This window comes from Xenopus tropicalis, chromosome 8 (assembly GCF_000004195.4).
Source record: "Xenopus tropicalis strain Nigerian chromosome 8, UCB_Xtro_10.0, whole genome shotgun sequence".
Classification (NCBI taxonomy): domain Eukaryota; kingdom Metazoa; phylum Chordata; class Amphibia; order Anura; family Pipidae; genus Xenopus; species Xenopus tropicalis.
The window spans coordinates 73756209-73768896 of NC_030684.2; the positions used below are offsets into that span (position 1 = coordinate 73756209).

Consider the following 12688-nt stretch of genomic DNA (forward strand, 5'->3'; position numbering starts at 1 on the left):
GTGGGAAATAGAGTTTAGCTCAAGGACATCTGACCCTTGCTACATTGTTCCAATGGTAAATGCATTGCAAAGAATATAAAGCCAGACAGGGGCTGACAGCTTTCAGCACAAGTATATTTTCAAATAATAATAATAAATTATATTAGTGATCATTTGTAAATATTATATACTGGAAAATTTGTAGAAATTATATTTTCTATTCTAATGCAAAGTTTTATCAGAGTTAAAACCCCTTGAAGTATAATTTTTGTAACAAAAATGCAGAGTGATAAAATTTAAACAACAGTGGATCTGACAAACATAAGTCCAGCAATTAAAGAAAATTAAAAATGGGGGAAGTTGGAATTGGCAGGCTTTTAAATATTAGTTTATCTTCTCCTCCTACAGAAAAAATCTATGAAATTAGTCCAGAAACAAGAATATTTCTTCAGTCTGTCCATTTGGATAAACAGAGTTTTACGACTCTACTGGGAGCACAACGATTGTAAGTGATATGAGCCAGAAAGTGACTGAAGCCAGCCTTCTCATACTAAGAACTGCAGAGCACCAAGCATTCTTTTAGTATAAATGAAACAAATAGCTTGTGCCCCTCCAGCTTTCCCTTAGTTACCACTCCCAGTATCCTTCAAAAGACTGATGGTAGGGGGCTAAGGGCTATAGTTCAGAAACAGCTGGAAATCCTCTCCCTTATTAAGTTTAACAGCACTGTAGTATTGGGTGCTGAATTTATGTTGATAAGAAACATGTTGCTGTTAAACGTTAGTTAGCTGCATTCTGATATAAGAAGAATAAGAAGAGCCATGAATAGTAATCTTCTTGGTGCAAACCCCCCTAAAAGGTCTTCCACCTGTAAATGTTTAGCTGTTGGTGATCTACAACTCCCAAAGCCCAACAGCAGCTATAGTTCAGGAAACGTTAAGAAGCCAAAAGAGAAGTTTTTCTGTCTTACAGCTGTGGTTGTTAGCCTACGGCAGATTCGGCGGTTCTTAGTGGGGCCCTAGAATATCCATTGATATGTCAATGCTGGTGTGCAGCTCCAATGCATTTAAAAGAAACAGATCATAATTGCCAAGGTTTGTGGGGCCCTAAAAAGTTTTGCTGTGCAGCAGTTTTATCTATGCCCCTAAGCCAAGCAGGAGCCATTACATCTGAATTGCTCTGTAACAGCCACATATACAAAATACAGGAGCTTGTCACCGCCCTTTCACAAGTCATACTTAGCCAGTTTATATTAGGAGTTGAAGCCCAGGCTGGAAAGCAGGAAGGAAACAATGAATAATTGCTAGTGCTTAGAAACTTTGCTAATTCAAAATAATCAACAAAAACTAATGTTAGGACTCAGATAATAGTATGTGTGATACTGATCTATCGCATCAAATAGAAAAGGTCCCACTTCAAAAATCATGGCAAATAGGTGAAACCTATAGGTTCAAGGTCAACTTTCTCCTCCTTGTGCATGTGAGAGCATAACTTTGCTAAGCTGACACTGACAAGTTTGAAGAAAGAAAGGCATTTGGGGACCCAGGATTCTGAGACCTTTCTGCTTATAAAAATCCATGAAAAGAGCAGTATAGCAATATGCAATGCAGCAAACATGCCACCAGTGTGAGGCATGTGGCAGCCAGAGTGCACTGGTCTTGCTCAGACTCAGCAGTGTTAGTTTAAACTGACACTATGATTAAAATACATTGTTTTTGCACCTGGAAATGTGTGCAGTTTCGTGAATGAAATCAGTGTTGGAAAAAAAATTATTATTTTATTTTCTGCTTTTCATAAAACTTGATTGAAATTGCTCACTTAATGTTCCCTATAAATAGTTTGCTCATCACATAGATTTCAACTCTTCACCAAGTTATTTGTTCTGTAATGATGAAGACTTTCTATTCCCTAAATACAAACAGGCTGTCCTCTATAATAATAATGGCCAGTCAAATACCAGTAAAATTTACTCTGTCCTATATTATTAGAGTGTCATTATGTAATGATAGGAATAGTCAGCTATTTTTTCATAGTAGCACCATAGCCACTGTGATGCCTATAACTTGGCTACGATCCTCTCACTTTGAAACCCTACTTGAGACATTGTATTAACTATTGTGTATAATTGCTCTCCTCTCCTAACTATATATCCACCTATTAATAGGCGATGCAGCCCAAAGGAGAAAATGCAAGTGTTACCAAAACAGAAATGATGTACTTGCAGTTATGGAATGATTGGTACTGTACCACAATCATAAATGCCTCCAATGTCATCCATGTAATGACCAGCAGTCAAGGCCAATCCCAGAACATTGCTGTTACAGTAACCCACTTACAATTAGCATATATTTTCTGCCAATAAGAGCCACTAATACTAAAAGTAAGTAGGTGTTCCAAGCCAACCAATATTCAACTGTATCTAAGTGTTATCTTTTCCCTATACACTTTGTATATGAGCGCATGCACTCTAAATGCATCGTGGTTACGATATTGCTGTATACAGATTGCTTTCCTTAGAACAATAACAAAATAATAATTACTCATTAAGTAAAACCTGCTCCATATAATGATTTTGCTAAAAGTTAGTGGCCATATGGTAAAAGTAACATTTGTATATAGTAGTTGATCATATAATATTCAGCAGATATAACTAACTTTTCCCACTGTTTGGGAACCTACGGGTTAGAGAGGGGGATCTGCATTACCTCAGGTACAGATGTACCACCCCTGTACACTTACCAGCTCCACTCTGCACATTTCCACAACATGGAGGTGAACACTGTCCTTTTATGTCCCGAACCAACTTTTCCAAAATTTCAAGTCGCTTGAGGAGAGCTCGCACCCCTCCTGCATCTGGACATTGAGTTGATGTGGATGGAGGGGCCAGACAACCCTTGAAAAACAAAATGAAGAAGAGCAGAGGCAGGAAAGAGGGCATGATAAAGGCAGAGGAATCCCTAAGAAGTGAGAATGGAAGAACCAAAAAAAAAGGATAAGGATGCAAAGGGAGATAAACAAGTGAATACATGCAGGAAAAGCAAAATCAAGAAAAGTCAAGTTGAGGAAGTTGGAAAAGAAGAAGGTAAGAAAGGTGAGAGTGAAGAAAGGAGGGTGTGAGAAAGTGAGTTGAAGTAGAGACCATGTTGCCAAAAAGCAAAGACAGATGTGAGAAAACACAAGCAAAAGTGTGTTAAATATGAACAATTTGAGGATTTGTCAACATATATATTTTTCATTATACCGGAGCTATATGGATATGTTATCCTGTACAATATCAGTGAAGTCTCTGGAAAATATCATTCTTCTAAAATCAGTGATTTGCATTCTAACAGTCCCATGTTACCATGAAATTGCTATTCCAATAACCCTCTGCAGAACCTGACCATAAATGTATGTATTAACCCTTCCAAAGCCAGGTACACCCTGTTTCTTAAAAATGTTCAAATTCCGTACAAACCAGAACCCGTGAAATGTAAAGTGGATGTTTTTTTTCATTTATTTGCAATTCTTCTTCTAGTTTGACAGTTCCTTTGTTTAAATTAAATTATTGCCTCTATTTCACACATGTACAATAACTGAAATTACCCAGAAGCTTAACAACAAGAACAAAAAAACAAACACCTTTTTCAACCATTGGACTACAGGCAACAAAGCCTGTGTGTGTGTTTATCATATACACACTTTCACCAAAATGATCCTGAAGAAGACAAGACTATACATTTGAAAAACATTCTCAGTTTAATAGTTTAATATGTTTGTAAAGATATAATTACTCCAAAGTCTTTGGGTCAAAACAAATGGAAACAGCTGCCAATATTCCTAGTTTTAATTTTTGGTGTACAGACCTGTATTACATTATCCATGAGACAAATGTAATCTGACAAACAATATGCACTCCACCAGTGTAGTTCCAAACCAGGACATGTGCCCATCAAGTTTCATTCAAATAAAATTGACTTTACAGTAACAAATCTAATTAACCATAGAGTTTTTTTTATAGTAACATGCAACACCCGGAATTTATAATAGTCAAAAAAGTGTATACTTGTTTACTGTGCACCTGGGTGAAATTTTAAAGCAGTGATATTTATATATATATATATATAAAACTATATTTTTGTATTTGCACAAATCCTGTGAGTGCTATACTCCATGTGATGGCTGTGATGAACTATAACATGGCACCAAGGTCACTGCAATTGTTGGTGTGTGACCTCTTTAATATGTTATATATACATATAAGGGATAAGCCAAATTCTTTCTTTTTGGATCAAATCCTAATTTTTATACTAAAATTTGAAAAACCTCAAAAAATTGCTGTGAGCTTGTCATGATCACTTGTCCACAGTTTTAAAGTCACATAGGTTTCAACAAAATCCATATCTGGCAAAAACTGCTGGGATATTGCCAAATGCCTAATTATGTTTATATATATATCATGAGAGTTACGGTGCACTACCTGCCAGTAAAACATGATGGCTTCAGTTCAACCATGAAAAGCTAAATTAAATGACCAAAAATAAAAAGAGCTCTCATAAATAGTGAAAAAGGTAATTATGAAATATAAACTGTCAGTATGGGCTTCCTACAATAGACCCATTACAGTAAACTCACTGTTACATTTTATTATAAAGCACCAACATAAAATACTGTACAACAATGAAACAGCATATAAGGCACTGGACCAAATGTATTCTGCTCACAGGAACTTGTTCTTCCTCAAAATGACATTTACCTAAAGCTCAGAGAAAACCCACCCCCTTGCAGACATGGTGGGCTGAGAAAGGTTCAGCTCTTACCTTTTCAGTGAAGTATCAGGGATTGCTGCTTGCAGCCAGCTCCAGTGTGGTCTTCCCTTTTTTGCTCCTTGCTGTATTTCTTGCTTGTTCCTACAGGATGAGCCCGCCTCACTTTCAAGCAGTTTGTACTTTATTCCTTGACTCAGTCTTTCCTTGCCCTTTAACTCTCTCTGTCATTCTTAGCCATCAACCCAATTCACAAGACTTCAGGCACTTTGCTCTTCCTCCTTTCTCTGTAAGATTCTGCCCAGTTTCAGCCCGTCTTCTCTCCCTCAGAGCTGCTCTGGGGTAACTGGCAGAGAGAGAGAGTGAAACAGAGAGAAGGGAGGGAGAGATATGTCCAAATGATGATGTCATGGTAAAATGCAGATATACATCTGTAATGACATGAATTCATCTTTTCTTCCACTCAAATTTTTTCTCACCCTTTCCCTTCACCCCCCTCTGTCTCTTTTAGGTTTTCTCTGTTCATCTAATTTAGTTTTTATTACATTTTCATTCTCAGCTTCTTCTTTCAGGCTTTCATCTTCTGTTTACTGCCCACAACAATCCTTATTTTGTTCTGTTTTCTTTCATTGACATTTACAGTATTTTTTCAAATAACTTTCCTTCTGTCCCTCTGATGAGTTCTTTCCTCTCACTGTCATTTTCTTCTTTCTCATCTATACTTTTTCTATCTGTTCTTCTTACTCTTTTACACTATATATTTTAAATTGTCTCATTATCATTCTTACAGTCATTATCACCCGTCCTATTATGTCTACAATTCTCATCTATAGTATACTGTCTCTGTCATCCTTACCTATTACCCTTACTGATTCTCTCTCTTTCATCCTTGTTGGCTTTCTTACCCATTATGTATAACATGTTTTATACTTGCTCTGTCATTATTTCTCTCAGTCTCGCTTATTCTATACTTTGTCATTCTTAAACGTGTTTACTCTTTTTCTTTTAAAATGGTGTATCTTCTCTTTTATTCTCACCTATTGTATTATTTTTTTTTATATCATTCTCACTGTTATTCTCACCTATTCACTAATCTATACATTATTTTCATAGTTATTATTTACTGCTCAGGTGGGTATTTTTCATTTTCTTTTCGTTTTTCTAAATTCTCTGTCTGCTACCCCCACATTTGTCCATTAAAAATGTTCACTCATGATGACTGATAAATATTTTTTTCACCTTCCTTCTTTTGTTTTAAGGTCCCCATACACCATACGATCCGCTCGTTTGGCGATGTCGCCAAGTGAGCGGATCTTCTCCCGATATCCCCCACCTACGGGTGGGGGATATCGGGAGAATCCAGGGTAATTCGATCGTTTGGACCTGGGGCCAAACGATCTAATTATAACGGCGGGTATAGGAAAAGTCGGTCCGGGGGCCGCATCAACGAGCCGATGCGGTCCTTGATCCGTCTAGATTTTCTAACCTGCCCGATCGAGATCTGCCCGATTTCAGGCCAGATATCGGTCGGGCAGGCTCGTCGGGAGTGCCCATACACAGGCTGATTAGCTGCCAAATTGGTCCAAGGGACCAATATCGGCAGCTACTATCGGCCTGTGTATGGGGACCTTTAGCTGCCTTTTCTTTTCTTAAAATATCTATTATTTTCCACACTTGCCTACTTGGATGCGTTACTGTTATTATGCTCTCAATCTTGATGCTCTTAAGTACCATTTTTAATCTTTTATTCTCTAATGTTTTCACTCCTATCCTTTATGATTATCCTCACTTTGCAGTGTCATTCCTGCCACCACCTCTAATATCCTTTGTGTCATCAGACTTACTCTTATATAGCCTTTGTTCTTAATTATCCTTTTCTCAGAAAGAATTTTCTCTGTTTTCCAAACATTGAGGTTCTCCCCTTCTCTATTTATAACTTTTTACTGTTTATTTACATAGGGCATTTGCACTAGCAAAGAGATGCTAAGATGCTATATGTATAAGAACCAAATTCTTTCAAGTTAGATGGCAGCTTGCTCAGGTAAAGGTGCTGTGTATAACATTTATATAATTGCTCTGCCTATGACCTAAATCTTACAAATGTAGGATTTAGTTTTTTTGCTTTCTGAAAAACTACTGACAAAACACATTATATACACTCTAATTCCAGAAAACTTAAATCTGTTGCTTTCCAGATGTCTTTGAACTACAGTTCCCAGTATGCTGTCCTCCAACCGCAACCATGTAAAGAGTTGCCTCAGGATTAGAACCACATGCAGATTCCTTCTGATTTTCCTGTTAGCACTGTCTTTGTCATATAACCAAACTTCGACACTTAAACAGCAATAACAAGCATTGCTTTAATTCATAAAACAAAAACTTCTTATAATAGTGCTATTCTATGCTAAACTTACTTTGACAATAATGCACCCTTTAATAAGAATAGCTAATATGTTCTCCCTTTTCTTATCTGTTTCATTCTTGCTTTTATCTACATGTCTATTTTGCTGTTTATTCCTTTTTTCCACTTAATTTTCCACCACTGTCTCTCTTCGTGGTTAATTTAGTATTTCATTGCATCCATCACTGCACTGTGGGTCATGTTTAATAAAAAAGGAAAAAAAACAGCTGGGAGATGAATAGCGGGTTAAGATACATGTTGCATGAGCAAAATTGCTGCACGTTGATTTGGTCTTAAGGGAAACTGTTAAAAACCCACCCCCTTTCCCTGGAGGGTCAGCAGGAAGGAGGGTGTATTGGAAAAATGGGGTTTACACAAAAGAGAAGATGATTGTTGTTTGACATTTAAATTACCATAATTGGAAGGAAACTAGAGGAGGTGGAAAGGAGATTGTGGGGCCTTGAGTTAAAAAAGGGAGGAGAAAGGTAAAGAAAGTGGTGACATGGGAAGAGAACGAGCCTTCTAAGCAGAGAAAAGTATAATACAAATTAAATGAATTATAGCAAACAAGGGAAAGTTGTGCTTGCCACTAAATATTAAACCATTAGGGAAGTGCACTGAGACTGTGACCACAAAATTCATAGACACAGCAACAAGAGATCCTCTGCACTCACCCATTAGCAATATATATAGGACATTAAGACATTCTGTGCATTAAGCTGCCAAGAATTGCCCTCCCCTTTAAGCAAAACAGGGATTGTTTGTCTATATATAATGTGCTGCAACTATGGCCAACTATGTCAAAGCCATCGCCATAGATAAACATGAGTTCAGGACTGGCCAGACCGGAGATGACCTTGGCAGCTAGGCCAAGGAATTTAATTGGTTGCCTAAATGTTTTCTCCTAAATGCATATATAAATGCCAGTTTCTTGGGAGCAAATCCAAGTGCGAGTATATGTCAGGATTTCAGAGTTTTTGTTTTTCCATATGCACATAGATGTGCAATCTCTGTACAGGTATGAATCTTACAGTGGGGCTACCATTTAAAGATTCATGTCTATACAAAACATTAAAATGGCCATACATGGTCACTAGACTTCCAAACCAATTCGACAACTTATTAGTCATGTATGAAACCCACAGATGGACCTCAAAATCATCCAGATATCTATTGAGCAGGTTTGATTTTCCTGTTCAACAAGGACTACATCAGCATATTGATGTTGTCCTCATCCAAGCCAGCAAATGGATCTGGTTTGGCCCAGCAATAGGCTTGCCACCTCTCCTGCTCAGGAACTCCGGGGAGACAGTACATGACGTCACTGGGTGGGTTCAGGTATGCTTGTTTGATGACCTTGCCAAACAAGCCTTGACCTGTACCACAGGTTTGCTTTTTAAATGCCAGGCCTGACCTTTGTTTTCAATTGCACTAATTTCACCAGTCCAAATTATGACTTGATTCTGAGTTTGAGTCTCTATCAGGTCTTTCTTTGTCTGTTCATCACATGGGGTCCTGTTCTGGTAGTTAAACTATTTCTAGGTGAGGTGTCCTAGACCTTGAATAAGCCCTGGTAGCAAATAAAGTACTGTCTTGCATAAAGAAAGCATTAACTCAAGGGATAAAAACATAATTTTGCCTCTTTATAGGTCCCTGGTAAGGCCTCACCTTGAGAATGCAGTGCAGTTTTGGGCTCCGGTCCTTAAGAAGGATTTTAATGAGCTGGAGAGAGTGCAGCGACGTGCAACTAAACTGGTTAAGGGGATGGAAGATTTAAACTATGAGGTTAGACTGTAGAGGTTGGCATAGGCGGTGCCTCTCAAGGCAACTTCTGCAAATCGCTGTGGCACATATGCCATCCCACTGGGGATTTACATTATAGCCGGTGGGATGGCATTGCGGGGAGATTAGTTGCCCCCGACAAGGGAGATTTGTGCGGCGCGACTAATTTCCCCGTGTGTCACAGCCCTAATGCTTTATTTACCAGTAGGTCCTTCCAGCTGACATGACAGCACCCATTCCAATTAGAAGAAAGGAGATTCCATCTAAATATTCGGGAAGGGCTTTTTACAGTGAGAGCTGTGAAGTTGTGGAATTCCCTCCCTGAATCAGTTGTGCTGGCTGATACATTATATAGCTTCAAGAAGGGGTTTGATGGCTTTTTAAGCAAGTGAGGGAATACAGGGTTATGGAAAACGGCTCTTAGTACTAGTTGATCCAAGGACTGGTCCGATTGCCATTTTGGAGTCAGGATGGAATCCTCTGGATCAACTAGCAGTTAGGCAGGTTTAATATAGACATAAAAGGTTGAACTTGATGGGCATGTCTCTTTTCAACCTAACTTTCTATGTTACTATGTAAATCTTGCAATAGCTTTTAATGCCATACAGGTATGGGGTCCCTTTTTTACGGGTTACTCCCAACTGATTACAGTAAGATGACCGTGGACTCAATTTATCAGGTTACAAAAGCTATTTATATACTTATACTATTTATATACTTATAATATACAGTTTGGTCTTTTCCCTATGGGACCAAACCGTAAATTATATCCTTATAAATGGTGAGTAGTGATGTCATCAGTTATAATCGGAGCTTAGTGATGCCATTTCTGTCACATGACTCACTAAAACTTAGATGAGGATATTAGAAGTCATCTCGGCCTCGTGCTGTGGTATGCAGCAGAGCTCTGTATTGGTTCCACTTTTATTTAACCTGTTTATTAATGATTTAGAAGAGGACATTGTCATATGTCATATGTCATCCTTGTAGATGGATCTTGATAACCTGGTAACCTGGGTGGATAAGCAGCAGATTCAATCAATCAAATTCTAGACAGCTTAAGATAGGGTTTCATATTTCTCTGGATAAGATAGCTCTAAGACAGGATTTACTTGGACAAAAGGTTTACCTTGATGAATGTGTTCCTTTTTAAAACCTCACCTACTATGTAACTGTGTAATCTAGTGTGCCGTTCCAAAAGGTCATGCATTATGGAATGGCACACTGGGTGGACATTAGGGAAGAGCACTTATTTACTGCAGTCAAATATGTATTGGCAAATATAATGTTGTATTAATATTAGAACAGAAAGAGCAGACTGGGTGGGCCAGTCGACATGTATCTGCTATAAAATGGTCTATTTGTTTATATATAACCAGATTTTTTTTTGCAGCAACAGGGAAGGGATGGAAAACTTGTCCAAGTAACAGATAAATCAGCAGCAGCCCACTGGAAATAAGGGTAGCTCATTGTACAACTTCAGGGATTAATACAGAAGGGTGTCCATAGTAAAGTGATTGCACTGTTACATTATTATTTAATTATGGTATCAGTACATCCAAAAAGCTGAGCAGCAGATTGGGACAAGAGGGGGGGGGGGGGGTGGCACAGATGATGGTTCTCAATAAGATGATGGCTATTTTATTGCCCCCAGATAGAGCCAGTGGCTGATGACAGGTCAGGCATAAATCCCTGTTTATGCTCATACTCCAGAGGATCAATAAACATTTAGCATAGCAGCAGAGTGACATCATTCCCAAGAACAACTAACCCCAACATCCCCATGAAAAGGAGGAAAGTGGGAAGGAAGTGGGAATAACTTCTAGGAAAGAGTGCACCTGTGTGTATGGGACAGCCATAAGGATTTTCACAGGGGAGAAATCAGGAATTTGAAGTTAGAGGATGGGGGAGAAAGAATAGAAAAAGAGATTAAAAACTGAAATGGAATGCATTATTCCCTGTTCACTGTTTTTCTTTGTTTCCTTCTTCTCTCCATCCCTCTTTCTACTTTGCCTTCTTTAATATCCTACTCTCACCCCCCCCCCCCCCCCCCAACACATTCTAAATTGTTCTCTCTTCTGCCTGCCAGCTCTCCTGATGGAAGAAGTGAATGGAGAAGAGGAGAGGTGTAAGGAAGAGATGACTGAGGAGTGAGGGAATCATCAAGACAGAGGGAGGGAGCTGAGAGGAGTTGGACAGAGGAACAGAGGATGTGTCATTAGCAGATGTGCATGTGAAAACATTACAGCATTACAAAGGGAACAGTACTGATGTAAAAAAGGGGGTGGCAGTTGCAAAATAAAGAATGGAGAAATAAGCCATATAACAAACCATGTCTGATACTGTCTCTATGTAGCCCTAAAGCCTGAACCCAGACACAGCTATGTCACTGTCTCTACCCTGCTCTTAACCTACACAGCACTCTAATGAGGTTAGGTGCAATAATTCATAGCAATCAGCCAGCAGGAAGCATTCCCTTGTTTAAAAGGAAACATTTAATTGTTGCAACTGGGCAAACTGAGTTGCTATTATAACACATTGGCGGTAGGCTTATGCCTCACTGTGTGTTTTCTACACCATCCGTATAATTATGTAAAAAACACGTAACCGTTGCATCAGTGTTTTTTTCTTTGCAGTTCTCTTTATTACAGAAAACTTAATAACAGCAATGTATAAAAGTAAAGAAACCTAGTCCAGAACCCACACATAGCTGTCACTAGGGATTATTTACCATTGTTTTGGGGACTATCAGGCAGCCCCTTTACACCTTGCTTCATAAGGACTACTGTTTTTATTTATATCTGTGCACAACTTTGTGACACTTGCTCTCTCCTGCCCTGAACCCACAAACAGTACCAGGACTCTCTTTATTATGTCCTGAATACAGAAACAGCTATATGACTAATATATATGTCTGTATATATATATACAGATATATATATATATATATATATATATATATATATACACATATGAATTAACCAGCCTTCTATAAACCCACACAGATGAATATGTATGTATGTATGTATGTATATCTTTATTTATAAAGCGCTAATTATGTACGCAGCGCTGTACAGTAGAATATATTAATACAAACAGGGTGTTAATAAGATAATAATAGATAAATACAAAGTAAAACAATAAATACAGATAAATACAGCTGCAATAAATTAAGAGTCGAGGACACAAGAGGAAGGAGGTCCCTGCCCCGTAGAGCTTACAATCTATATGGGAGGGTAACTAACAGACACAAATAGGCAAATATAAGTGCTGTAGGTCACAGTGGGTGACACTACAATATAAGTGCCAGTTCCCAGATCAGGTGCTGGGTGAGTGCTCCAAAAGGTAGTCTTTAACTTTCGTTTATTAATAGCAGCAGGTTCAGCAACTACAAGTGGGCACTAACTTCTAGTTATGGCACTGTGTCCTTTTCCTTTGCTTCTAATGTGCTAGTCCCAAAGCCCAGAGACCTCTGCCACTAAGTAACTTTCATTAAATCCTTCCCTGTATATTTTCGTAATAAACAGTGTGTCAGAGCTGTTTTAACTGCCTTTGCATCTATATTATTTAACCTCAATTCTCCATGTAAATTTGTCCACCAAATCTTCATTCTCTGTGCTTAAACCTTCTTTCCCTCTGATAACAACTAAAGGATGTGACCTATACTCCTCCATTTCCCTTTACTTAAGTTTTTTTCTATTCTATTTAAACTCTGGGTTGGAAAAGGGTAGCAGACAGCAGGGAACTTGCATTAAGAAAATAAAAAAGCAGAATAGGGTGG

At 38.3% G+C, this 12688-nt stretch overlaps 1 protein-coding gene across 2 annotated transcripts in view; it reads right to left on the reverse strand.

The window, feature by feature from the left end:
- Nucleotides 1-5069, reverse strand: part of tnxb (tenascin XB) — a 41891-nt gene extending 36822 nt beyond the window's left edge. For both annotated transcript variants that reach the window (XM_031891360.1, XM_031891359.1), the window contains exons 1-2: nt 4779-5069; nt 2719-2936 (exon numbers count right to left, since the gene is read on the reverse strand). In XM_031891360.1, coding sequence (XP_031747220.1) covers nt 2719-2917 — 199 coding nt within the window. In that variant the 5' untranslated portion in view covers nt 2918-2936; nt 4779-5069. The remainder of the gene's footprint in view (nt 1-2718; nt 2937-4778) is intronic.
- Nucleotides 5070-12688: the final 7619 nt, after the last annotated feature.